General features: G+C 47.3%; 1 protein-coding gene across 9 annotated transcripts in view; it reads right to left on the bottom strand.

Annotated features, from left to right (window-relative positions):
- Positions 1–27,678, bottom strand: part of MYO9B (myosin IXB) — a 925,026-nt gene that overhangs the window by 107,886 nt on the left and 789,462 nt on the right. For all 9 annotated transcript variants that reach the window (XM_069649217.1, XM_069649219.1, XM_069649218.1 and 6 more), the window contains one exon: positions 581–773. In XM_069649217.1, the coding sequence (XP_069505318.1) occupies positions 581–773 (193 nt within the window). The remainder of the gene's footprint in view (positions 1–580; positions 774–27,678) is intronic.

Here is a 27,678-nt window from a genome sequence, read left to right as displayed (position 1 = left end):
AAATAACCAAACACCTACAAGCTGTCTGTCCCACCTCATGTGCCATTTCATCTCCATCTGTACTCTAATCCAATAGTTTCAGCTTACAGGTGTCCCAAGCGATAATGAATATCCCAAACTAAATCACCCTGCTTCACAGCCTTAGAAGAAAATGTAAACAGAAAAAGATTATTCAAATGTCACCTGGATCGTGCTAAGGCACCAAAAAGGCTTTAAGTGGGTAGGTCTCAAAACGTGGCAATCTCCAAATATTGCCCTTGAGCCAGGGCTCTGCCAGGGCACTCCGAACTGTTCTCCCTTACCAAATTTCTTAAAATATATGAGTGGCAATACTGCTCCAAACACTTTGATGGGCTACTAAAAACATTATGAGTATTCCTAGGTTGATGCGCAATAACATTCGAAAAGCAGAGGAGTCCATGAAAAGCGATGCAGGAAAGTCATTTCTTACTCCAATTTATGAATGGGACCCAAATGATGGTGACCAAGGCTTCTAAATGATCAGAAAACACAGATTTAACACTTTGAAGTTCTGAAACAGAGTAACATTTGCTACAAATAAAAAAGAAGGCATTGTTACCATTCTCTAGTGACTGCTTTAACTCTCTCATCCGATTGGCAGCTCCGGACTTGCGGTAGATCCCTTCAGTGTAAAGTCCGTGCATTTCCAGGTATTCCAGAAGTTTCTCCATGACAATGGGGACAGTGCTGCTATCACTGGTCTGAGCAGACACCCGCACTCCAAAATGGCGCGACTCTGAGTTCTGTTCGTTCTGGAGACAGACAAGAAAAGGCCATAGCAAAAGTGCTGCATCAAACATGCTGTGAAGTACATGGGCTTATGAGCAAGGTAACAAAGACAAGACTTTTGGAATTCTGCAATAATGACGCTACTGTTAGTGCCTGGGATGCTCTCTGTTGCTAACACAGAAGGAGAAATTACTCACTGTAATGATCTTTCTATGGATTCATCTCCCGCAGATTTATCATCTTGATAGATAACCATCATCCAGCTCTGCTGCTCGGAAGCTTTCCACCAGGTGGTGTAGTAGATCGTTACTCGGCCATCGATCGGTCTTGCTCAGCACTCGATAATCGGCCCCGGAAGACACATCAGGCGTCAAATGTATATAATGTCACTACACCCCATGCTTCAGTTCCTCCCTTTTTTCCCCCCCAGGCATGAACGTTGCAGAAGGAAAAACAACACGAAGAGGTTAAACGGCCGGTGTAAAACTTGATATATCCCAATAGGGTGATCCCACACAACAATGATTGAAATGTGCTCTTTTTCTTTTAATTGAATGAGACAGTAGCGGTCATCTAAGAGCCATCACCAGATGTCTTCTCATTTAGACAGAAGCGACCAGGCACATAACTTTCTGAGCAGGGATGGATGGGAGAGTCAATGAGGAATCTGCGGGAGAAGAATCCATAGAAAGATCATTACGGCGGTCAGAAAGATTTAAACCAATAGATTCTGTAGAACCACCCAACCAAACCGTGCATCAGCTCCCCGTGCAACACCCAAAGCATAGTGCTCGGTAAATGTATGCAAGGATGACCATATGGGTGCCTGACACATGTCCCTAACCAAACCCCTTTTTGGAGGGCAATAGAGGCCGAAAGCCCTCTGGTTGAGATAGCCCTGATGCCCGCTTGAAGTTCCCTGACTGCCGATTTGTAACACTCAAATATGCACAAAACAATACAACGTGAGAGTTTGTTTTGTTATGGCAAGACTTTTTCTAGACAAAGAATGGGCCACGAACAACTGGTCTGACCTCCGATACTCGGATGTGCGAGCAACATAGAAGTTCAATGCTCTCTTCGGGTGAAGGCGGTGGAACCACTCTTCCTCTTTCGAGTGATGTGGAGGAGGGTAAAAGAGGCAAATCAATAGACTGGGACAGGTGAAACTCAGAAACTACCTTAGGGAGGAACCCAGGCAGGTTTGCAGCACAAAGCTTGCAGCTCACTAACCCCCTGACAGATGTGATTGCCACCAAAAAGCCTGTCTTAAAGGATAACAGCCGTAAAGAAATAAGTTACTCACTGTAGTGACCAACGTATTCTTAGTCCTTAGTCCCCTTTCCTCCATACTGCATTGGCCTCCCTTCCAAGGGACGGATGACGGAACCTTTTTTCAACAGAAAAAAACATCTTTCCCTTTCAATTTAGAGGTGCGTGGGGGTGCGGCCCTGGGAGCTTGCGCTGCCCTGACTCCGCCTTCCGGCACCACACCTCAGTCCTCATAGACGTGTCGACAATAGATTAACGTTGCCTAATGACACCAGCTTTATTAGGGGGGAGGATGGTGGGACGTATGGAGGAAAGGGGACTAAGGACTAGAGTACGTTACTCACTAAGGTGAGTAACTATTAATTACTCTCCTGTCCCGCCCCCTTTCCTTACAAATGAGTGTAGCCTGAGGGTGGAGAGGAGTCCCTCCTTAAGCAAACAGGTTTCTAAGAACCGCCTGCCCCAAAGCCGCGTTTGATCTAGAGCCAGCATCCAAACAGTAGTGCTTGCAGAAAGCCGAAGGGGTGGCCCATGTGGTCGCCCTGCTTATGACTTGCCAGGGGACATGCCGCTGGAATGCGATGGCCGTTGCCTTGGCTCTGACCGCGTGGGCATGCATGTTGGCCGGAAGTGGCTTATGCTGTCCCTCGTAAGCTTCTTTGATGGCCAAGACCATCCAACAGGCTATGGAGGCCTGATATCCCAGTCTTGATCTGCCAAAGGTGATGAAAAGTGCGCACTGTTTTACGGAAGCCCTTGTTCCTCCCCAAGTTGAATTTCAGGGCATGTCCGACATCCAGGCAGTGCAAAACTCTGTGCCTCGTCTTTGGGCTCAGCAAAAAACGTAGGCAGCACTTTCTTTGTTTAGATGGGATGCGGAAGGCACCTTATGTAGGAATGTTGGGTGAGTCTGCAGGACTACTTTAGCTCTGTGAAACAGTGTAGGGCTCCAAGGCGACCAGCGCCTGGATTTCGCTTATCTTGCGAGGTGAGTCCAACTAGCAAGGCCGTCGTCATGGTGACCAGTCTCATGTCCGCGGATGCCATTGGCTCAACTGATTTGTGCACCAGGGCACCCAACATTATTTGAAGTCCCACACAGGGTGTGGCCTCTTGATGAGTGGGTAGAGTCTGGCGAGTACCTTCAGATGCTTCCTGACAATGGGGCTGGAAGAGAAGACCTCCTCCCCTGAGTTTCCGTAGGCCCCAATGGCCGCCAGGTACGTGCAGCAAGTGTCTACCTGCACGCCCGAGTGGGCCAGGTGCACCAAGAAGGAGAGCACATCGTACAATGTACATGCAAGGGGGTTGATATCCTTGGAGTCTGCCCAGTGGCAGAACCTGGTCCACCTGCTCTTATACTGGGCCCTGGTAGCTTTGCTCCTAGCGCCCTGTACGATCTCTAGATTAGACTGAGACAGGCTGAGGTGTCCTAGCGTGACCTGCTCAGGAACCACACTGAGGGTTAGTTTCTGTGGTGCAGGGTGAATGACCCTGCCCCCCAGCTGCACCAGAAGATGTGTTGAGCCTGTCGGAAGGCGAATTGGAGGTCTCACTGAGAGGCTGAGCAGCTCACCATGGAGCTATCAGAATGACGCGGAGTTGGCGAGACTCCTTGATTTTGCAGATCTGTGTATCAACGGCGTGGGCGGGAAGGCGTATGCAGTCATGCCGTTCCACTGATTCTGAAATGCATCACCCAGGGAGCCGGGGCCCTGCCCCTACCAGGAGGCGAACTATTGGCACTTCCTGTTGACCCAGGAGGCAAAGATGTCCACCTGGGGGTGTCCCCATATGCTGAAGACCTCCTGTAGTATGAGGTTGTTTAGCTGCCTCTCGTAATTGTCTGCTCCCAGCCTGCTGAGTCTGTCCGCCTGCATGTTGGTTTCCCCCGGAAGGTGGACGGCCGTGAGATAGCTGTTTTCCAGGGCCCATTCCCACATGCTGACTACCAGTCTGCACAGTGGAGGAGACCTAGTACCCCCAGGAAAGTTAAGGAAAGAGATCAATTGCAAATTGCACGCTGCAACACTGGGTAAATACCATTGAGCTCAACGCATTCCCAGAGGCTTGGGCATTTCGCTTAGACCCACGTTATGTAAAGAAAGAACAAGTTACTTACCAACTGTAAGGTTCTTTCGAGTGGATGTTCCTCCCACATATTTCCTCATCTATGATAATCGTATTCCCAGCTTGCTGCTTCGGGAAAAAAATGGCAGCAGAGGGCGCTGTGCACAAGGTCGAGGCATCGATGTCCCTCGGAGGTCGCTGTAGCGTGTCGACATCACTCGTGGTACAAATAGCTTGTGCCACGCCCGTTGGCTTCATTTCTGTTTTTTCGATTAAGTAGGCGAACCAGATAGGCATGCGCCAGACAGAAAGCCCTTCGCAAACGGAACAAGCAAACTTGTAAATTGTACAGCGGGTTAGGAGGGGTGGGGCGATGAGGAATACGTGGGAGGAACATCCAGTAGAAAGAACGTAACAGTTGGTAAGTAACTTGTTCTTCGAATGGATTGTGTTCGCCCACGTATTCCTCATCTATGATAGACTTCCAAAGCAGTAAGAAATTTGGAGGTGGGAGTACTATTTAACTTTTTTCATGTACAGAATGAAGTACTGCTTTTGCGAATAAACCCTCTTGAGAGGATGAAGCATCTCAGCAGTAATGCTTAAAAATTGTGTGAATCGAAGTCCAGGTTGCGGCTGAACAGATGTTGGCCACTGGGACTCCCCTCTGAAGAGCCGTGGAAGTAGACATGCCCATCGTGGAATGAGCTCTAAGCCCTTCCGGTGGGTCTTTCCCCTCCAGTCTGTAACACTCCATAATGGCTACAGTAATCCAACGGGATATAGTTTGTTTTGTGACTGCTTATCCTAATTTGGGACCAGTATAACCACCAAAGAGCTTGACATTCTCGTAATATAAAAACTCAAAGCCCTTTAGTGGTCGAGTCTGTGCAGTCTCTCCTCCTCTTTACACAAATGAGGAGGAGGGTAGAAAGTTGGAAGTATTATTTTCTGCAACAGGTGAAAATCAGAAACTACCTTCGGCAAGAAGGATGGTTTAACTTTAAGGATTACCTTGTTTTTATGAAGAAATATTATAAGGTGGTTTGCATGAAAGAGCCTGCAACTCGCTTACCCTGTGAGCTGATGTTAGTGCTACAAGAAGAGCAGTTTTCAATGTCAAGAGCCTTAATGGACAGGAATGTAAAGTGCTTGAAAGGTATACCCGTTAGACATTTTAAAACAAGATTTGGTGGGAACACGTTACTGAGCCTTTTTGAAACTAGATGACTAACGGGATCTTGAAATATGAGACCTCCTCAGAGGAGCGCTTGAAGATCGAAAGCGCTGCCAAATATCCTTTTATTGTTCCAACCTGGAGCCCCAGATTGGCTAGATGTAGCAGGAAAGAGCACTATGCGGTGCCACATTGAAAAGGGTCCACCATTCTGGTCTTTGCACCAGTTACTGAATTTATTCCAACAACACCGGTACAAAGATTTAGCTGCTGGTCTTCTGGCCGAAAGCAAAATCTCTATTATGTCGTCCGGGAGGTCCCAATCCTTATATCTCAGCCTCTCGGAAACCATGCGTGAAGGCTGAGTGTTTTAACCTCTGGATGGAGGACCCAACCTTCCTCTTGCGAGAGAAGATACTCTCTTTGTGGAATACGTATTGGAGGGCAAATGGAATGGTCCAGAAGGTCCAGGCACCACGTTCTCCTGTCCCAATCTGGGGCAGTTAAGATCATGGTTTTCCTGGACTTTCTCAACCTCCTGATTATGTGAGGAATCACGTGGGACTGGAGGGAATGCGTACAGGATTGGAAATTCCCAGTCCACCACGAATGCCTCTCCTAGAGCTCCTCTTGGGGGAAATTCCCTTGAGCAATACTGCTCGCACTTCCGGTTGGGACCGTTCGCAAACAGATCCACTTGAGGGGTTCCCCAAAGGGCAAAGATCTCTTGAAGGACTTTCTGGGCTAGTTCCCACTCGTGGGAGACTGTGCTCTGCCTGTGCAGAGCATCTGTCGCTGGATTCTGCTCTGCGGCTAGGTGAACTGCTGGTGAAAAAACCAGGTCTAGACCGACAGGATCCGACCAATCTCAGACCAATCACAAACTGCAACTTTTTATTAAAAATCCTTGATAAAATAGCCACACCAACTACAAAAATATGTCGACAAGCATAATCTCCTGCACTCACAACAGTCCGGTTTCAGAAGTGCTCACAGCACCGAATCCGCATTATTAGATCTACAAACCAAAATGCTGGCATTTTGGACAAAGGAGAAGCAGGCTTGCTAATCCTTTTGGACCTCTCGGCAGCTTTCTATTTACTAGATCATGGGAAGCTCCGAGAGGCCCTAAACACAGCTTGCAATTGCTCCGAGGAAGCCATTGATTGGGTATCATCTTTCCTAGAGGATAAAAACTCCAAAAATCACCTGGGGAGGACATTCCACCACTTCAAATCCTGTGGACTGCGGAGTGCCGGAGGGAGCTAGTTTTTACTCATTGCTCTTTAATCTATACATTTGCTGTCTCTGTACCCTTTTCTCACAGCTTGGGATCTTTTTCACCAACTTTGCAGTTGACACGCAGCTAATATTAGAATTGTGTGGGGAACATATTATCGACAACAGACTTTCAGACATTTATAATACTATCGAAAATCACATTCGATGCGTCTAAATAGTTCCAAAACTGAGCTCATGACATTTGGCACAACCAAAGCTCTAAAAAATCTAGGCCCAGCTTACTCCTCCTTCCTCATAAAGGACTCCACCATCATAGTGTCTAATAAAGTTAAAACGCTAGGCATTTACTGTTAGGGAGAATTCTCTTATAAGGCTAATTTCCCAAACCTAGTGAGTCCCCCAGCAGCTTTGCTGGATTTTTTGGGGTTCGTTTTTTTCTCCTGCTAAGAGTGAGACTCTTTTCCTCCCACTCTTAGGCATGATTTGAGGTATGTCTGACTTTGTGTGTTTATGGGCTATGGGTTTTTTTACTCCATAAGGTAGCATCTGTTTTTGTGTATGTGTTACACAGCACCCTCAGTGCAGTAACAAAGGGGTGTCATAGTGACCCCCCAAACATAGACTCCATACCCTGGGACTGACTACTGTCTCCCAGGGCATGTAAAGTCACCATTGACTTTACTAGTCCAAAATTGTGAACAGAACCAGTACAAACCATCATATTGTGGAAGTACTGGAAGGGGTTAATTCGATTGCCCCTGGGTCTGTTTCCAAGGGGGCACTGTCCAGTCCCCCCTTGTCGAGTTTCTGGCTGGTGGCAGTGGTTACCACGCAAAATATTCCACCGGAATATTTCCTATGGGATTTTCCCATTGATTTTAAACGCACCACTTTTTGGTGCAATGTAAAAGATATGCCGGTTTATTTATTTAATATAAAATCACTGGTTGGTTCTTTTCGCTAGAACTCTTTTTTTAAAATGCCGTTTGTGTCCGTCTCCGTAACTCCAACCAAGGTCGGGCCCTTTGTTCCACTTTTTGGCGGGCTTCTCCACAGAAGCCCTCCAACTGGTGCCACTCTGTCTGGGTTCCACAGGATGTGTGGGTGGGGGGAATGGGCACCCTGGACTGCGTTGCCTTAGCAACTCAAGTCGCACTCTGTCCTGATTGGCCCAAGTGGCGAGCCGTCCGGCTCACCACTTAGCATGTATGAGTGACAGCTAGGCTGTTTAATGGGGGTTTTTCTGCATAAAAGCAGGGCTTTTGGGACTGGAACTTCAGAAGTCGCCACAGGACCTAAGAAATCCGAAGAGGGGAGAAGCTGAGCCATCTGCAACAACGACACCACTGGTGGACCCTTGCTGCAACAACCTCACCACTTTCCCAACGACAAGAGAAGATCTTCTGCTGAATGAGTCTTCTTCCTCTGAGCTGATGGGATCAACCAGTTCGCCATTTCGCCTTCCAGGACGTCTCTTGGTCGAATTGCCCGTGCCAAGCACCCCGGCGTCCGGACAGCCAAGCTTCACCACTGTGACCATGAATAAAAGGAACGCACCTTTGAACCGACAAACTCTGCGACCGGTCTCTTCCCTGGGCAGTGCAACATTTCCAAGTTTCCTCCTCGACGAGATCCTCTCTTCCCCTGGTCGAAACCACGAACTGCACCCGCTGCCAGGAACAACTGCCACCGCAGGAGCTTCCTCAACTTTAAAGGTAATGTGTTCCACCTGGCCTCCCTTTCTACGGTTTGCTAAAGGTGACCCTTAAATCCTTGGCTTACCAACTGGGCTGGCCCCCAGACCTTCCAACTTTACCTTACCTCTTTTGAACATTTCTACAAAGACTTGAATGCATTTCTAAGCTGTGTGATCTTGGGCACATTTCACCTTGCTCCATTTAAAGTGGACCTGGCTTATGAACTTTGGCTCTACAGTAGATTCTGCCTTCACTAACTTGTTTTGGTCTTAGAACTGTTTTATTTTTATGACCTGCCTTTTTCGCTCCCTTTCATTTAATTATTGGAGTGCCATCTAAGTTACGCGCTCACATCCGTTTTGACAAATAGTGGTGTTTTGACTTAGACTTGTCTAATAATTCTTAAGGGAGGTGTGTATACTTTTCTGACTGTTTGAACTTGCTTTGGTTTATAGTGCTAGTGTATTTCTTTAAGTGTGTGTTAAATAAATAATTATATACTTTTGATACAAAGCTCTGGTCAGCGTTTGCTTGCTCTACTGTGTTTTTAGCCATGTTGTGTATCCCCTGTATACTGCCCTACTCTTCTTGAGAGAGGTCTGACTGCTCAGCCACAGCTACCAGGTAAATCTGGGTGGTACAGACTGCTACCAATTGGGTTTAATGCTTACTCCTGTAGTCTTAATCTTCTTGCAGTGGTCCCCAAGGGACCTGCACAGGATTCTGCCTAACATTTACTTGCAATCCTCACTAGGAGCTGAGGCGCAAACATCATACCTAAAACGGAATTGTCAATACTATCAGAGGCTCCTATGCCGTATTAGGCCATTCCTAAATACCAAAAAGAGCGCCACAATAGCCAGAGCCACCATTCTGTCAAGACTGGACTACGGAAATGCCCTACTGTTAGGTGCCAGCAGTAACTGCATAAAGCAATGTCAAATAATTCAAAATAACGCAGTCAGATCCATTGCAGGAAAGTCCAAACGTGACCATATAACAAAAGACAGATACGACCTCCACTGGATGCAATAAAGGAGCGTATCATCTTTAAATCCCTGACACTGGTTCACCGCTGCCTAAATGGAGCAGCCCCGGCATATCTGAAGAAGGAATTTAAATGTTATGAGCCAAGCCGAAGCCTAAGATCCGAAAAGCAGGGACTACTTGAGTCCAGCCACTTCAGAGTAAAAGCCACAGGCCTAGGTAGAGCGTTTCCCACCAAGGCTATCGCCCTTTGGAACGAGTTATCTCATAATCTTAGGCTTGAAAACAACATCCAATCATTCAGAAACCACGCTTTTTAAATAATTTACACACTCGACACCGCCTGTGCTCATTTGTTAGCCCACCTCTTTCTTCTACTCGTACTGTTCTGTGATTCTCAGTCTTTCGTGTCTGTCGCGCCCTGATGCTTGCGAGCTTTCGGCGTGTTACAAATATATAAATTAAATCAAATAAAATGGGGGCGGCTGCAGCAGTAGCTGAGGGCACAGATACTGCTGCTGAAGCTGATTTCGCACCTCTTCCTCGTCCACCTCGAGGAAGCTTTCTTTGTCCTTTCTGTATGGCCTGTCCTTTTCCTCTGCCAAATGAGTAGTATCGAAAAGAACGACCTGTCCAGGAAGATGACCCCGAGTAGAGGTGTTGAGGTTGTCGAATGGAGGCGCTAAGGGGCTTAACTGCCACCCTGCTGCTTCTCCAAACTGTCATCTGCCTTGCTGCCGAACAACCTCGAACCATCGAAAAGGCATGTTAAGAAGCTTCGCCCGCAGCCATGGATCTGCTGACGCTGTCAACCGTATCCAACCCTGATCGGAGGCACTCTCCCATCGCCTCCTTGCCGTCTTTTACAATATTCAGAAAGCCTTCCCTTTCTTCGCCTTCTGGAATATGTTCAGCTGCCCCTTTAATGCAGTCCCACAGGGTATGTGTAAACCTGGCCAGGGTACAGGTGACGTTTGTGGATTTCAGAGCCATACTGCCCGAGATAAATATCATGTGGGCCCAAGCATCCACCTTCTTATCTTCTCCATCAGGCAGGGATAGGCTGAGTGTCTGGTAGCAGTCGCAGCTTGGATCACCAAACTTTCAGGTGTGGGGTGTTTCCTGAGGTAATCAGGGTCGTAGACTATGGCCTATACTTTCTAGTGAGGTTTCTATCTATAGCAGAACTAGATTCAGGTGTTTCCCAATTTGCCTCTATCTTTCTCTGCAAAGCCCTGTGGAAGGGTAGTACTGGGTCCTTTTGCTGCCCCTGATCCAGAATATCGGTCATATCGTCTTTCTCGAAGGTTGGTGAGGCTCTACTCCACCCCATGTAATCTGTCAACCTATTCATGAGGTTTCTGTACCCCGAATCAGCGTGATCTGTAGGGTCAGGTGTAGTAAACTCCAACTCTGGAGATGTATCAATGCCACTGGCAGAGTGGAGGGAGTCTCAGAGATCTTTTAACTTCGACTCGGGGTCAATCAATTCTTTAGGCACATCTCTAGAGCCATACCTGACTCCCTAAGGAGAAACTTCTTCTGAGGCGCTTTCCTCCTCAAATATGGTCAGACCTAGGTACAGGTTTGTACATTTTTTCTCTTTCCTCAATTTTCCTCAAGGAACTCGACAATCGTCGAGAGCGCCGATGGTTTACTCGATGGCGCTGTAACCGTCAAGGTTTTTGGCATCAATGTAACTGTTGAGGGCATTGATGTTTTTTGTCTCTGACGAGGTCTGAGATGTACTCGATTCTCGAGTCGAAGGCTTCGCCGCCTTGGCGTCGGGTCGACTATGTCGTTTCTCCAACTTGCTACTTGCCGAGGTAGCTTTTGATCTGCCTGCGTCGTCCAGGAGAGCGACCAGGGTCATGCTCTTGCAAGGCTCTTTTGAGGGGGTCAAAGCCGTGTTCCCAAAGATTTGCATCATTTTTGTTCGAAATGCCCCCCATTTTTTGGGGGAAACCGATTTGGTCGGACATCGAACCAACTCCGTGGAGGAGTCTGAGGAGGAAGAGGTGAGACCTATGACGTCTCTTTTTTAATTTCTTGGAGGAAGTTCAAGAATGTTCCCATCGACTCCTCGATCAAGACCTCTTCTGGTGTTTATGTCGAGCGGAATCTTTAGATTCCTCCGATTTTTTGAAGCACCCCGACCCACCGCTAGCTTAACTTTACGTTTGCGAAAAGCTTTCTCCGTCATCGATTGGCAGGAGCCACAGTCGCCGGTCCGGTGGCCGGGCCCAGGCGCCAAAGGCAAACTAGGTGGGGATCTGTGATAGACATTTTTGCCTCACAGTCTTTACACTTTTTGAACCGCTGATTTCGGGGTAGAATGAGTCGATGAAGACAACATTTTTCTCTTGAGGAAGAAAAACGAAGTGCGCTATGTCTCGAAGCAAATCTCGGAAAAACGGAACTGAAGCCAAGGGGCGCGGCACAAGCGATTTGTCCCACGAGTGACGTCGACACGCTTCGGCAACCTCTGAGGGACATCAACGCCTCAACCTCGTTCCAAGCACCCTCTACCGAAAATGTTGTTCTGAAGCAGCAAAGCTGGGAGATACGATTAGCAAAGATGAGGAATACGTGCGAAGACACAATCCATTCCAAATAAAGATTTCATAGTGTGAAAAATCCAAGTGAATTTCACTGTACAGAACCACAGGGAGCAGGGAAGGGGCACCTGGTCATGAAACACGGTATCCCCTTCCTTTTTTGACCTCCTCTGCATCCTACTATACATGAGTTACTGACTTGCCAACTCCCCCGCCCTTTCTGTCAAACACTGAGACGAGGAAGAGAGATTGGGAGGATGAAGATTACCAACAGAGAACACACTCAGACAACAGACTCTCCCCTTCCTACAGCAGACTGACCCATTAATGAGGCCAACCTCTTTAATTACTCACACCGGACTATGACAGGAAGCATAAAAGGTGGAACAGGAAAGCACACTGAGCGAGTTGGGGATGCTGGAAGGTGCAGGGAAGAAGGACCTAGCGAGCTGAAGAGACGCTGGGAGAACTGGAGGAAGGCAAAACCTCCCAAACATGGGCCCGGTTATTTTAGAGGAAACTGCAGTGTGAAGAGGGAACTGTACCTCCAGAAGGCAAGACATGGGGCAGCTGGGATTGCCTGGCGATACCCACAGCAAAACTCCTCCCCTGGGTGAGGCAGGCGAACCCAGGTCTCTGAGGGGCAGGGGGATGAGACCCTGACATCATTTGAACATCCCCCTTTGGCTCCAGCAGCTCCCAAAATCATGGATTACCATTTTGGGGAGCAGTGAAGTGGGAGTGAAAGGTTATAGGTCAAAGGATCAACTGCAAAGGGTCGAATGACAAAAGGTTCAAGTCAATAGTCTCGAAAACAAAAGGTTTGAAAAAAATTATTTATTTTTTTATATATTTTTTTGGGGTGGTCCTCCCCACCCCCAACACCTGTTTTTGTGGTAAAAACCACTTTTTTTGCCTACACGGAAACCCAAAAATAAATATATAAATAAAAAAAGAATTCTAACCTTTGGTTTTCGACCCTATTGACTCTCACCTTTTGCATTCGAGCCTTTTGTAATCGATCCTTTGACTGGACACCAGAGCAAAATTATGAATGCATTCTGGGACTGAGAGTCCAAAAACCATACATTGAAAAACTGATTTTTGAGAGGAGGCTCGAACCCGGCAGAGGTAAGTCTTCTCAGAGAATTATAAATCTTGAGGTGAGCGGTCTGAACCCGGCAGAGGGAGACCCTAAAAGCAAGGCAAAACACGCAAGGAAGCAGCAGCTCTGAGATGGCAGTTTAATACGAGGAGAAAGACGGCAAGAACAGAAAGGGTTGCAAGGAGGGAATTGCCCTTGGCCTTTTCAGAGGAAAACCGCTTTCACAAGCCCTCGAGAATAAGAAACATAAGACCGGGAATTAAACCTGAAGAAAGGTGCATTGTGCATCATAGGTAACCGGGGCTCTCCTGCATAGATAGCCGAGGCGGGGAAGAGCGATTGCCGCTGTGGTACTGTCCCTGGCTCCAGTAAAGTCAGCACAGCCAGTGAGTAGGTGAGACTGATAGCAGACCGGTCTGTGTTAGAAACAAAGTTGCAACCGGCAACATTGCATGAAGAAATCTGCAAAGAACAGAGAATGACTGAACTTTTGAAACCAAGATAGACACCATATACAGTGTGGTCCGGCACCACGCCGGTGCTCATTCGAAGGTCGCTGTTAGGTATCTAACTGAGAGTGTAAAATTGTGAACTGTGAAATCGAAGTGGTCCTGCAATGGGTCAAGAAAAATGCTGTGCACATTCGAAATTTTTTGATAAGCTAATATGAACTGCAATTGGTCCGTGCCCAGCTGAGGCAGATAATTGTGTAAAAGGGATTTGAGCCCTGAAGAGGGGGGGGGGGGCATGGTGAAGAGTGAGTCACCTGACTTGAGTATTTGTAAAGTTACTTTGTTTTTTTTGGTACATCATGTGTTACTCACTGCAGCATTACCTGTGTCATGTATACAGCATGTTAGCATGCCCTGCCACCTGCATCCTGTATGAAACTCATCCACGGGCCTCATCCCCTCTTACTCAATGCCCATAACTGAGTACCCTTTTCTATCTTTACTCAAGCATGTACAAACAATCTCTATAACTCCTGCTATACTATATTGTTATACTATCTCATGTGCATAGTAGCCACTTCGCAGTATCTTGAACCTAGATGCCTTTGCCACTTGCATTGTTTTGATTTTATTTGCAAACTTGCCACTTTGTAGTATCTTGAACCTAGATGCTTTTTGCCATTCTGCACAGTTCTAATTTTAGATGCATACCTGCCACTTTGTAGTATCTTGAAATTAGATGCGTTTTGCCATTCTGCACAGTTCTGATTTTAGGCGCATATTTGCTACTTGTACTACCCTACACGGCCCCACAGGCCTACCCCTACCTAGAGCCTAGGTTGCTATCCAAACCATCCCCACAACTCTAGCCTCCAGCACTAACCCACCCGCGTAGCCATACTATGCTCACCTGTCTTACACTCATTATGTTCCCCTTCTGCATCATGCCAGACAATGTACCCTGTAGCAGTAACAACTACATAGCCTTTGTGAACGGCCTAGCCAAACTCGCCTGTCCTAGACACCACCCCTTACCATGCCCCACACCCTTCCTACCACCACTGGCCCCCTTCCCACCTATTCACTACCTGGCCCCCTCATCACCTACTAACTCAGGTTCCCCTGCCACCACCAACACAGCCCACAGCCACATCAGACTTAGCACCGAGCCTCACCATGCCAAACCTCATGCCAGCCCCAAGCCTCCAGGACCTACCCCCTCTCTCACAATATCACAGTCTGCAACAATAGACTGGGTACTAGACTCCCTAACACAACTAGCAAGACCACTACCAAACTCAACTCCAAAACCTACAAGAAACACAAGGTGTCCAGCAAACCCACACCACCCCCACTAAAAGGAGTATTACTCAATGTCAGATCCCTCGCGGCCCACCCCACAGAAATAGCCGATATGATTCTCACCAATGACCTAGATTTCATAGCCTTAACAGAAACCTGGCTTCATGAAGCATCCGGACCATATCCATCTCTGGCCATCCCAGACAATTATGACATCCTCAGAGCCGACAGACCCAACGTAAGGGGAGGAGGCGTAGCGATCATCTACAAATCACCTTTAGACTTCAGATCAGCCTCCTCAGTGTCACTTATATCCTGCAAGCTACTTACAGTCAAATTACAAACCTCCCCCACAAGTACAATCACCCTGCACCTCATGTACAGACCACCTGGGGTCTTTGAGGAAGACATCACATCCCTCATTGCCGAAAACTCCAAGCCATCAGCACAAATCACTATCCTTGGGGACTTCAACCTTGGTTACCACGACCCTAACAACGCTCCAGCCACATCCCTAGCCAACGCCCTAACAGAACACGGCTTAGCACAATTCACTGCCCACCCCACCCACCAGAAGGGTAGAATCATCGACTGGGTAGGAACCTACAACTGCAACATGCTCTGCAAGGAGCCTCAACCTCAGACATGGACTATCACCACCTCATCCTCCTGGAGGTCAACACCAACCAACCACTACCCAAGAAAAGCCCTTTAGCGCCAGCCTGCCCCACCAGGAACAAACGCAATATTACTGCTGAAGCCCTTATACCCTTGGTCTTACCTACCCCCCTTAATGCACTCCCAACCAATGTTGACCTAAATCTTCTGATTGGCACCTTTAATGACTCCATGGCCAAGGCGATCGATACCATTGCTCCTCTGAAATTGCGCAAAGTCAAACCTAGAGCTCACCTGAACTCTTGGTACACCCCAGAACTCAAGCTACTCAGAAAAAAGAAAGCTAAAGCACAACTCACCTGGAAAAGCAACCCCACCACGGAAAACAAATCTAATCTCACGACCATATCCTCCCTATATAAAAGCGAGATAATTCGTACTAAAAAAGAGGCATACAACATCCGGATTGAGCAGGCAGGATCTTCCACTAAAGAATTATTTAAAATCCTAAAAGAACTGGAAAATCCCAACCCACCCACTGACACCTGCTTGAAAGACAAGCCTTTGTGCACCAGTATCCAAAACGCCCTTAACAAAATCATAGGACTCCAAACCAAAATTGAGGACAAACGCCAACACCTCTCTAACAACAAGCTCTCCAACCCTGGCTCACCCACGCCGAGCAATACCAAATCAGGCTTTACATTCACGAAAGTAACTACGGCAGAAGTTCAAAAAATCATCACCTCACTAAAACCTCAAACTGTTCGAAATGCAAAGGGGACAGATGTCCCGCCCAAATCATAAAGGACGCAGCCAGAGATCTATCCCCCTTCATCACAAAACTCATCAACCTATCATTCCTCAACAACACAGTCCCTAGTAACCTAAAACAATCATGGGTTCTCCCCCTCCTGAAAAAACAATCTCTAGACCCAGCCATACCCACTAACTACAGACCCATCACCACAGTCCCCTTCCTATTAAAAAATCTTGGACAGAGTCGCCTATCTCCAAATTCAGGAATACCTGGAATCCAACCAACTGCTAGGAATACGACAATCTGGCTTCAGACCTCAACACGGAACAGAAACGGCCCTTGTTGATCTTAAAAGTCAAATTGATGACATTAAAGACAAAGGCAATACCGCAATCCTACTCCTCCTAGACCTCTCAGCGACCTTCGACCTGGTCGACCATAAAATCCTCTGTAGCCACCTAGACACCGCAGCCCACTTCTCATCCGCTGCAGTCACATGGATACAATCCTTTCTGGCAAACAGAACCATGTGGGTCTTCTCATCAACAGATGCAGCAGACCCCATCCCCATCTCCTGCGGAGTCACACAAGGATCGTGTCTCCCCCACTTTGTAGAACATTTTTACAAAGCCACTATTTGACCAACTTCACCGTCTGGGTGTCGCCTAAACACAAACTACGCAGATGACACCCAGATACTCCTCGCCATTACAGGCAACTACCAGGCAGACATCACCCAGATCAACGAAATAGTCTCCATCATTCAGGCATGGATGGCCTCCCATGGCCTTTGCTTGAATGATGAGAAGACAGAACTCCTTGTCGGCTCTCCCAGCAACTTGGCAAAACTGAATCCTAACTACAACATCACCATCGATGGTCACAACATCCTCATCGCCAAAAGGGTAAAAACGCTTGGCTTTTACCTGAATGCCAACTGCAACCTTTCTAAACAAACCAACATGATTGCCTCAGCCGCCGCCTACACCAGCAAACTCATCAGGGCCAGTAGACCCTTCCAATCATCCAACAGCTGCCTCACTTTTGCGAGAGCCCTCATACAATCCAAACTAGACTACTGCAATAGCCTGTACCTAGGTGCCAACCAATCAATAATTAAACTACAAGTACTTCAAAATAACACATTACACGAAGCACTCAACATCCCCAGACGTGAGCACATCTCCATGGCCAGGAAATCCTGCAGATGGCTCTCCATCCAACAGAAAATCGACCTGAAATCCATCTGCCTCACTTACAAGGCATTAAACAACCTAGCCCCACCATATCCCACTAACAAATTCACCTTACAACTCGCCACCAGAACCACTAGATCCTCCAACACCTCATGCGTGTCAGTACCCAGATTTCTCCTAAAAAGAGCTGGAGGAGTCAGCTTCACAGTACTTGCTTCCCAGCTCTGGAACACCCTTCCACTCAACATTAAAACCATTGAATCCTTCCAGATCTTCAGGAAACATGTTATCAGCTGTATCCTGGACAAGGATTAGCTCCACCACATGCTATAATCTCTGTGAACTCCGCCTTGTCTTGTGCAGAAAACATGGGGAAGGGAGGCCAATGCTTGAACATCCCGATTTATCATTTTGTGAACACTTGTTTCTTTTTCATGTACATTACCCCACACTACTTGTATTTAGCGGTAAGGATTGGCAATAGGTTTTTTAGTATAGGCCCTTTTATTTTGACGAGACTCCACTAGGACTGCGTTATTATTTGATGGTCGCAGCTTGCTTCCATCTGTAGATTTAGGTTTAGATAGGCGTTTATGACACCCTTGATGAAGTTCAATAAACACCCTTGAACTGTGGTCACTTATGTCGGTCTTACTTTGATACCATGCCTTCCTTATATTGGCTAAATGTTCCCTTGATTTGATCTTACTTCCCATACAAGAGCTAGCTAGTAACATCAACCAATAGAAAAGATAATAGTTGAACCAACCATGGAGATCACTAACTGGACCAACACAGAAACATTCAAATAGATGCTAACGTATATTAACAAATTAGAATCATACCAAACAGAACTGGAGACCATGAAATTAAGAAAACTCATGAGAGACGCATACAATTACATTAACAACGAAGTCTATACTTGGACAGATAAGTATTAACAGCAACCAATGAAAACGGGAGGGTAACCGTCATCAGATTTGAGTGAGATAGAAGCTGATAACACCAATATCCTGCAAGGCGCTCCTTCAGTCCAGGAGGCTAGAGCTTCAGGTAGTAACACAGGCATCACAGAAGAAGGTACCAATCAAGCACTGCATCCGTTTTTATAGCTGGGCTATAGCAGAGGAAATGGTCAAGGAGTGGGAGGAGGCGGAAGAAACAGAGGGATGCAGACCAGGTTTCAAGCAGAGAACCTAGTGGTTAATCTATCGAGCAGGCAAATTAAACAGTACGTGACAAAAACGTTGCAGAAAGGACCTAAATACATGCCAACATATAATTCCAATTAGTTCAATATGAAGGTCAATTTATTTAAATTCACACGTAAATTGAAGCTCAAAACTTTCTTCTCTGAATTACCAGATAGAGAAGACTCAAGTGATGCTAACAATTCAGAAGAGACAGAGCTATATACAGAGTTTAAACCCAAGAGCACATTATACTGACCATCGTGGTACCATCGATGGACATCTTTCAAAACATAGTGATGACAGATCTTAAACAATTGGACTTTGGGGAACCCAAATGTTTGTCCTCAATAGAGGTGAAATATCACAGATTAGATCTCTGTACACCGATCCTGACATCATGATACGAGCAGCTGATAAGGGTGGAGCACTGGTATTATTGAACACTACTGATTATCACCAAGAATGTATGAGGCAATTATAAGATCTTAATGTATACGCACCAGTGAGTAACAATCCTACACCTGAGATTAAGAGCAACATAGACAGCATACTTAATAGGGCAGAAGAGCTAGAAAGGATCTCGGAGAAAACCAAAGCATTTCTTACCACAGCCAACCCCTTGGTTCTGACGTTCTACTTACTTCCCAAGATGCACAAAAGACTGATAGATCCTCCAGTAAGACCCATAGTGGCAGCCACAGGTGGACTACAACCTTTAGGAACTTACAATGATAGTTTCCTTCAACCCCTTGTACAAGCCACATCCACATAGATAAACTATACCACTCGCTTTGTTCAAATACGAGACTGTCCGGCTTACTAGTGATGATATCTTATTTACCATCGATGTTTGTAGCCTCTATACGATTTTCCCCGCACAATCTCGGTCAGGAAGCAGTTGAATGGTTACTTCTACAAACTGCCACCATTGGTGCAAACAAGGAGTTTATCTTGATTTTACTAGAATTTATCTCCCAGAATTCTTATTTCAAATACAAGAAACAACATTAACCCCAGACATCAGGGACTTCTATGGGTGCCACTATGGTCCTTGTGTACGCCAATAGTTTCATGTACAGGTTTGAGACCACACACACATCACCGAGTTTGGCGCAATTACTTGATCAAGTAGGTCAGGTATATTGATGACATCTTTGCCATTTGGCACGGTACCTTCGACACATTACAAGATTTTCTCACGTTTATAAATGAGATTGATTCTCGCATTCAATGTACAGCGGAGATTGGGACACCCAATGTACGTTTTTGGGGTGTGTAAGTAAAGGTTATTAACAACATCATATATCGACCACACTTTTTACTAAATCCACAGACATGAATAATATTCTGCATCAGATGAGTTTTCATCCTCCAAATATGCTGAAGAATTTGACATATGGACAGGGGTTCAGGATTAAAAGGATGAGTGATCCGGACCAATGCAAGATGGAGTTTGACAAAATGGTGAAAAAGTTTAAGGATAGAGGCTATCCGATGCATGACCTGAAGGCAGCGGTTGGATAACCTATGAGCCAATCCAGAGTGGCACTACTACAAACGAGACCTAAGAAAGTCACTCCAACATTAGTATTTGCATCCACATTTTGTTTACAGATCAACAAGGTCAAACAGAGCATTGACAGACATTGGGATTTCATTAGATCAGACGAAAGAACCAAGGATTTATTTCCTGAATCACCAGTCTTCGCCTATTAGGAGATGGAATCTTAGGGACATGCTAGTTAGTATTAGAGAACAAGCACCCAACACTAGCAGGACCGACAGGATGGGCACTTATCCATGCCTGAGCTGTAGTAACTGGAACAGCGAGACAAAGGGTCTCAATGTTTTCCACCCCAGCAAGGGGGAACGAATATTGTTAAGAAATGTTCCCACCTGCTCTTAACGTCATTTATTGTATTCGGTGTCCTTGCAGCATGTACTATGTGGGAGAGACCAAAAGACGAGCGAAGGTCAGATGGAACAAGCATAAGTCTTGCATACGAACCAACAATATGCATTCATCAGTGGCACGTCACTTAATTGACTATGGCCACACTATTGCGCAAATCAAATTCCGGATCCTAGAGGCACTGACTGCTAAAGAATTCCGAGGTGATATCGCAAGGAGAGGAGCACAGAGAGAGGCCTGTTGGGCTCACAGATTTGAGTCCTTGGTGCCAGACGGCAAGAATGTAGAACTGAATTTGCATTGTTTCTTATGAATATGAGCCTTGAACAACCAGCATTCTCCACTCCATATGATGATTGTATGAAATAACGAAAAATCCTGCTTTAATGAGGACACATGTTTAATCTATATTGTGCATTCTATAAAACGTCACTGTCCAATTATACGATTGGTATTTGTTATGTACTGTGACAGTTTGTGAAATTAACTCAACAATATGACTTTCTGTTTTACATCTTGTTTTTTGTTCTTTGTTCCATCTACCAGGATGTTCTGAGCCTCCCTTTCCCACACTATGAGTGTCGACTGCGAGATACTGGAGACTGAGTGGGTGTATGGATGAGAGACACCATTCAAGGCATACATTAGTTTTCAAAAATTGATTACCTAATATTGCTAATTAAAATGTTCTTGATTGGCAAAATAACGTATTTGATTAGCAGTTTTGTACGGATAGTTTTAATGTCACCAGTGGTTATTTCTCCCAAAGACATAAAATGAGCAACAATACAGCATTTTTGTGTACCGCTGACGTAAGAGATTAATGAGATGCGCGTCTGTAAAATGTTCAGGTTAGTTTCATGAATGGACACAAATAGATATGATAAAAAAGGCTCTGAAAACAGTTTTCAGTCTTCTGCCCTAGGCAACTGGATTCAGCCGGTGTTGCACAGGGCAATGTCCTGTATATTGTATGGTTGCCCCATCATTTGCTGCTTAAGGAAAAATTCAAAAGTTTCATGGATAAAAAAGTTAAAAGTTATAGCAAAGTCATAGCTGGAGACTAAATACATAGTCCATTCCCTGCGTGGTTCCTCAACCTTCCCTTATGCGTGTGCGTCTGCGGCACTTCCATCCTTGGCTTTGCATGCACTGCGCGTTCCTGACGTGGAGGCTCCTTGCATTCTTCGATCGCCTCTGCGCCCCTTCCATACCGGTCTGTGTGCTCTGCGTGTCCTCGGCCTGCATGGTCCATCGCATTCCTGTGAGCATTGTTTCCATCCGCCCCACTCAGACTTGGCACGCCCCTGATTTGCGCGCCCCCTCGCATTTCACGATCGTGTATGCCTGCGCGTCCACTCCTTCCCCACCTGTCCACGCTATGCATTGGTGGCCTGCTCTATCCATCGCATTCACGTGATTGCGTGTGTTGCAGCAGCTCCTCCATCCTTGGCCAATTTTGCACCTGGGCGTCCTAAGCCAGGGTGGTCCCTCGCGATCCTCAACTGCGTTAGTTCCTTGCACCCCCCTTCCTGGTTGCTCGCACCGCACATCCTTTGCCCGTGCGTTCCCTTGCAATCCTTTGTTCGCATGTGCAACACACCCTTCCCTCTCCAGCTCGCCATTACCCCCGCGCCCATGCACCCCCCTCACCATGAGTGTCCTTGCTCCCCTGCTGGACCTTGCCTGACCATCCCCCTGACGCTTTTTTGTCCTTGGTGTTTTGCTCTGTGTCTGCTATGCTCTCCCCTCTATGGTTTCTGTTTTGCTCTGACTGCTCTATGTTCTGCTGCTCCCTTCCTTGTTCTAGGTTCCCTCGTCAACTATCCTGTTTTTGCAGTTTATTGCATTGTACTGTTCAGTGTTCTGCTTTGTTTTTTCTCCCTCTTCTAGGTCTTCTCCCGCCGTCTGTTGTGTTCTTCCTTCCTCTAGGTTCTCATCTTGCTGCTCTGGTTTCTGGTTGCCTTGTTAACCTGGTTTTTGTTCATCATACTGCCCTGTGTTCCTTTGTGCTCTCTCCCGAGCCCCCCCGTCTAGTTCAGTTTAATTTATCTATTTACCACTTGTTCTTGTCTCGTTCCATCTCTTCTGCTTCCCTCCACCCAGTGTTCTCCCCTAGTATCTCCCCCACCTACACCCCTCTCATCTCATCTCTTCCCCCTCCTCCGCATCATCTATGGTGCTCTCTGTTTCTCCCATCTTCTCCAACTGCGTTTCTATCGACTAAGTCTGGTAGGAAGAAGTTCAAAAAGGATATCCTGGTCTCTAACCCAGGCCTCCCCATCCCTGATACCTACCACCAGCGCTTCCCTCCAGACAGACTCTCACAGACATTCTCTTTGTCGTTCCTTCGCCAGACCTATGGACTCTTCACATAGTATCTTGGCTCTCTCCTTTCTCTTCCTCTCCTATTAACGGTGGCACCCGGTGGGAGGCCCTCCTGGCTTCCTTCCACTCCTCCAAGGTCATCATTAATGTTAATCTGAATGGCACCGTCTTGGTCCAAAGGCCCCAGGCTAACCTCCTCCTCTTTGATAGACGCTACCCACGCCTGATCAATTACCTTTCCTCTCCCACTGTCCCTCCTCTCCCATCTTCAGCTACCTTACCTCTCCCATCAGCCACTTCTCTGGCGCCCTCTTCCTCCTCCTTGGCTACCTTGACCTCTCCTCCTACCTCCTCTGCCCACCTTTGGGCTCCTACACTTCCGCAGGGAGTACCTCTGATTTGTACCCCTCCCCGAAAGTCTTTCAAGGATGGCAACCTTCTCCACCTCCCCACTCTGAACTCTCGCTCAGCTGTCAAACACTCTTCTGACATCTGGCATCTCCTGGAAGAACTCAACCTTGATGTCCTTGGTCTCACCGAGACATGGTTCACGGCCAGCTCTGTCACGAGCTTTGACACCCTCCTCCCTGATGGCTACAAGATTCTCTCCACGCCCAGATCCAACTGTTCCGGTGGGCGTGTAGCCTTGATCTTCCTGGAGTGGATTCCTGCCTCTATCATTCTTATGCAGGCCTACTACTCCTTCAAATGCCTGTCTCTAGGCTCTCTCTCTCCTGGCCACTCTCTCTCACTTGGAGAGGGAGGTGGTGATCGGACCTTACATCCTCCCTTGTGGGCTCGACCACTCAACTCCTCCTCCTTGGAGACTTCAACATCCATCGTGATGCTTTCTGTCACACCACAGGACTCTTTCGCGACCTTTGTGACTGTCTCAGTCTATTCTTCCATCTGGACCGATTCACTCCGCAAGGCACACTCTATGTTCTGATCTCCCCCTCTCTGACCCTCTCACCACTCTTCTCTCCTGGAGTGACCACTTTCTCCTCTCATCTCAGCTTTCTCTCTCTACCTCTCTGGCCAAGCCTACACCCACCTTCTCGGCCATTTGACCCATGAAGCGTGTGTCAGTTGAGGCTTTTGCCGCCACTTTCTCTCCCCCTTGTGCGCCTCGTGCTGACTCACACCCTGACACAGCCCTTTCCATGCTCGACTCTGCTATCTGACACGCTTGATGTACTTGCCACTGTCATGAGGTTCTGCATGAAACCTAAAGCAAAGTGCAACTCCTGGTACAACTCAGACAGAGTCACCCTTAAACGCCAGTGTAGGGTGGCTGAGAGGAAATGTTTGGCATCTTGTAACATCCTCTGACAAACTGGCCTGCCGCCTGCTCCAAAGGCAATACCGTCTCTCTGTCTTCACTAAGAGCTCACATCCAAGCCTGCGTCTCTGCGGCATCTACCAACTCGGCCAAACTCTTTAAAATATGCAAGGAACTGGCCAATCCTGCCCTGGCTTCTCATTTCATCTCTAAAACCCAGAACATCCTGTCCACCCCTCGAGCTCTCCTGCGTCTCCCTCCACTCTCTCCTCTTCCTCTGCTCCCCCCCTGCAGCCACCCCCTCCCTTCTCTAACTTTCCTGTCTTCAGCCCTGACTAGGTATCTAGACAAGCGTGTTCAATGAAAGCCTCATCAAAACAGGTTCTTCCCTGTTCTTCCAAAACCACCAAGGACCACATTGATACCGTCGCTCCAGCCACTGGAACCTTCCCTTTCCCCTGAAGCACTCTTGTGCAGCTTCTTCTCAAGAAACCCTCAGCCGACCCCTCTGGTCCGGCTAACTATTGCCCGATATCCATAACTTCTTTCCTGGGCAAACTCCTGGAGAAACTGGCCATCTCCCAGCTTAATCTTCACACTGAATTTGTTGTTTGTCTCCATCGCCATCAGTCTGGCTTCAGAGCAGCCAGAAGGGAGTAGTTTCTTATCTGTAACTCCATTTCTCCAGCGTTGGTATCTTTCATGGATTCACATGCTTAGAATATTCCCAGTCAGGCCGGGAACCCTTGGTCTTTTTTAAAAGCAGTTTTCCTTTGGAAAACTTCAAAACTTCAGTGTCCTAGCGACGTCCTTTTGGGAAGCTTCCGAACAGCCCAATAGGATGTACAGCATAAATAGACCCGCCCCGCGGCTTCTCCTCTGATTCTAACCTCCAAAGTAGAGGCACCAGTTAAGTTTGCATCCAGGGGAGTTCGGAGGGCGCATGTGGATCCATGAAAGATACCAACGCTGGAGAAATTGAGTTACAGGTAAGAAACTACTCCCTTCTCCAGCATTGGATCTTTCATGGATTCACATGCTTAGAATAGATTACATAGCAGCATTCATCATACATGGTGGCGTGTAATGCAAACCAATACATTAGGAATGCAACACATACTACCAGCAAAAACATTAGCCATAGTAACATTGAAACAGGTACACCCCACTGTGGGGCTTACCTTACTGAAAGAGGTGTTGCAAGACTGCACGTCCCATCTGTACATCTGCCCCATGTTGCTGCTCCAGTCAATAATGCCGAGTAAATGTATGTGGCACCGACCGGAAGCCGCTTGACAGATGTCCACCAGCGGAATCCCCGACCATAATGCCGCTGATGACGCGGTGGATCTCGTTGAGTGCGCCTTCGGGCGCCTCTCCAAAGGCTTTCCCGCCTTAGAGTGACGCAAGAAAATGGCCGAATAGACCCAGCGCGATAGGCCTTGCTTGGAGATTGCTCTTCCCTTTACTGAAGGTCCATAAGCCACAAACAGTTGTCTTGAAAGCCTGAATTCCTGAGTATGACTTAAATAAAATTTCAATGCTCTTTTAACGTCCAGTGGATGCAACGCCTTCCCTGTCGATGAGGAAGCCGAAGCGAAGAATGATGGTAGCACAATAGAAGAGAGTTTATGAAACATAGTTGGCACCTTTGGAATAAAGTGCAGGTTAGTAGCTAACACCACCTTGTCTTTGAAGAAACGTAAGTACGGAGGATCAATCACTAGAGCTTGCAACTCCGGAATTCTTCTTGCTGAAATAATGACCACCAAAAATGCCATTTTCCACGGCAAACATTTCAGGGGCGTCGATGACAGGTTCAAACAGGACTTTCATCAGAGAGCTGACAGCACCAGATTGAGACTCCAGCCAGGGAGGAACTTCTTAGCCGGAGGAAAAGTCAGAAACAATCCTCTTTGAACATTTTTAATGAGACGATCACTGAACAGTGGGATAGCGTGCCTCTTCCGACTGAATCTAGAAATGGCAGCCAGGTGAACCTTTATGGAGGAGAATGCCAAACCTTTCTTTGCCAAGTGTAGTAAGTAGGGCAGAATTTGCACCGATGAAATGCTTAAAGGGTCTATCCCAGGCTGATCCTTACACCACACACAAAACCTTTTCCATTTGCATGCATAGGAGACATTCGTGGACAGAGCTCTGGCCGTCTCTGAAATGCGGCGACAGTCCCTAGGCATGTTTAGTAATCCAGACTCGGAGAAGGCAGGAGCCAAGCCGTCAGGCCGAGAGAGCCTGGGTCGTGGTGCCAAACTGCCCCTTTGTCTTGAAACAGAAGATCCGGCGTCACTTGAAACAGTACTGGTTCTGCTACTGATAGATGGAGTAGGTCTGAGAACCACGGCTGCCTGGTCCAGTAAATGGCCACCAGAATCACACCGCATGTGTATTTCTGAATCCACTCGAGGGTCCGCCGAATGAGTGGGAACGGAGGGAATGCGTACATGAACCTGCCCATCCATGGGAACCGGAACGCATCCCCCAGCGAATTTGGCGGAGGCCATCTCCTGGCAAACCGCTTGCACTTTTTGTTCTCTCGGGTGGTGAAGAGATCCAGTGAAGGACGCCCCCATTTCTTGAAAATGCTCGACACTTGCTGATCCTTCAGTTGCCACTCATGGAGCTGGTTCATTTCCCTGCTGAGAGAGTCTGCCTGTACATTAATCACCCCTGGTAGATGAAACGCCACAATATTGATGTCTTGTTTGAGGGCCCAATGCCATAGTTCCTGAGCGCCTCTCGAGAGCGTTCTGGAATGCGTGCCCCCCTGCTTCCTGAAGTAGAACATCGTGGTTGTATTGTCCGTCAACACCCTCACGACCGAGCCTCATATGCGCGGCAAAAACGATTTTACAGCCCAATGAACTACTCTCAGTTCCAGCACACTGATATGAAGACTCAATTTGATTGGAGACAACCGACCTTGAACTTGGAAGGACCCCAGATGAGCTTCCCACCCTGTTTGAGAGGCATCCGTCACAATTGTAGCTTGAAATTCCGGCTCCAGTAACGGCATCCCTCGCATCAGATTGTCCAAGAGTTGCCACCACCAAAGCGCTTCCTGCAAGTCGCCGTTGATCACCACCTTGTCGGACCATAATCCGCTACTTTGAGCCCACCGGTCTGCCAGAAATTCCTGCACTGGACTCATGAAGAGACGACAGTCCTTCACCAACGGAATACATGACCCCATGGCTCCCAGCAGCGACATGTAGTTCCTGACTGATACTTTTGTTCTGACTCTCCACTCTGCCGCCTTCTGCTTCAGTTTCTGAATTCTCTTGACAGAAGGCTTCACCAGACTTGACTGAGTCTGGAATTCTGCGCCCAAAAACACCAAGCTCCTGGAGGGAGACAGAAAAGATTTTTCGAAGTTGACCGCGAAGCCCAACCGTTGCAACAGCTGCATGCGAACGTTGAGGCTTGCCTGCGTCACCGCCGGCGATGAGCCTCGTATCAGACAGTCAATCCAGGTAAGGATTGACATGATGACCTTCTCGTTGGAGCCACGCCGCCACCAGCGCTAAACATTTTGTAAATGTCCTGGGAGACTATTTTAGACCGAATGGGAGCACTCGGAATTGGTAATGATTCTGACCCACCACAAACCGAAGGAATTTTCTGTGTCGTTGACGCATAGTTATGTGGAAATACAGATCTTGCAAAACCAACGACGGCAGAAATTCTCCTGGCTGCACCGAACGGAAGACTTCCTGAAGTGTAAGCATCTTGAACTTCAGGCGTTGCAGAATCTTGGTC

Source organism: Ambystoma mexicanum, chromosome 1p (assembly GCF_040938575.1).
Source record: "Ambystoma mexicanum isolate Mex_15411 chromosome 1p, UKY_AmexF1_1, whole genome shotgun sequence".
Taxonomy (NCBI): domain Eukaryota; kingdom Metazoa; phylum Chordata; class Amphibia; order Caudata; family Ambystomatidae; genus Ambystoma; species Ambystoma mexicanum.
Note: the sequence above shows the minus strand (reverse complement) of the source record. Positions and strands in the feature narration are given on the sequence as shown.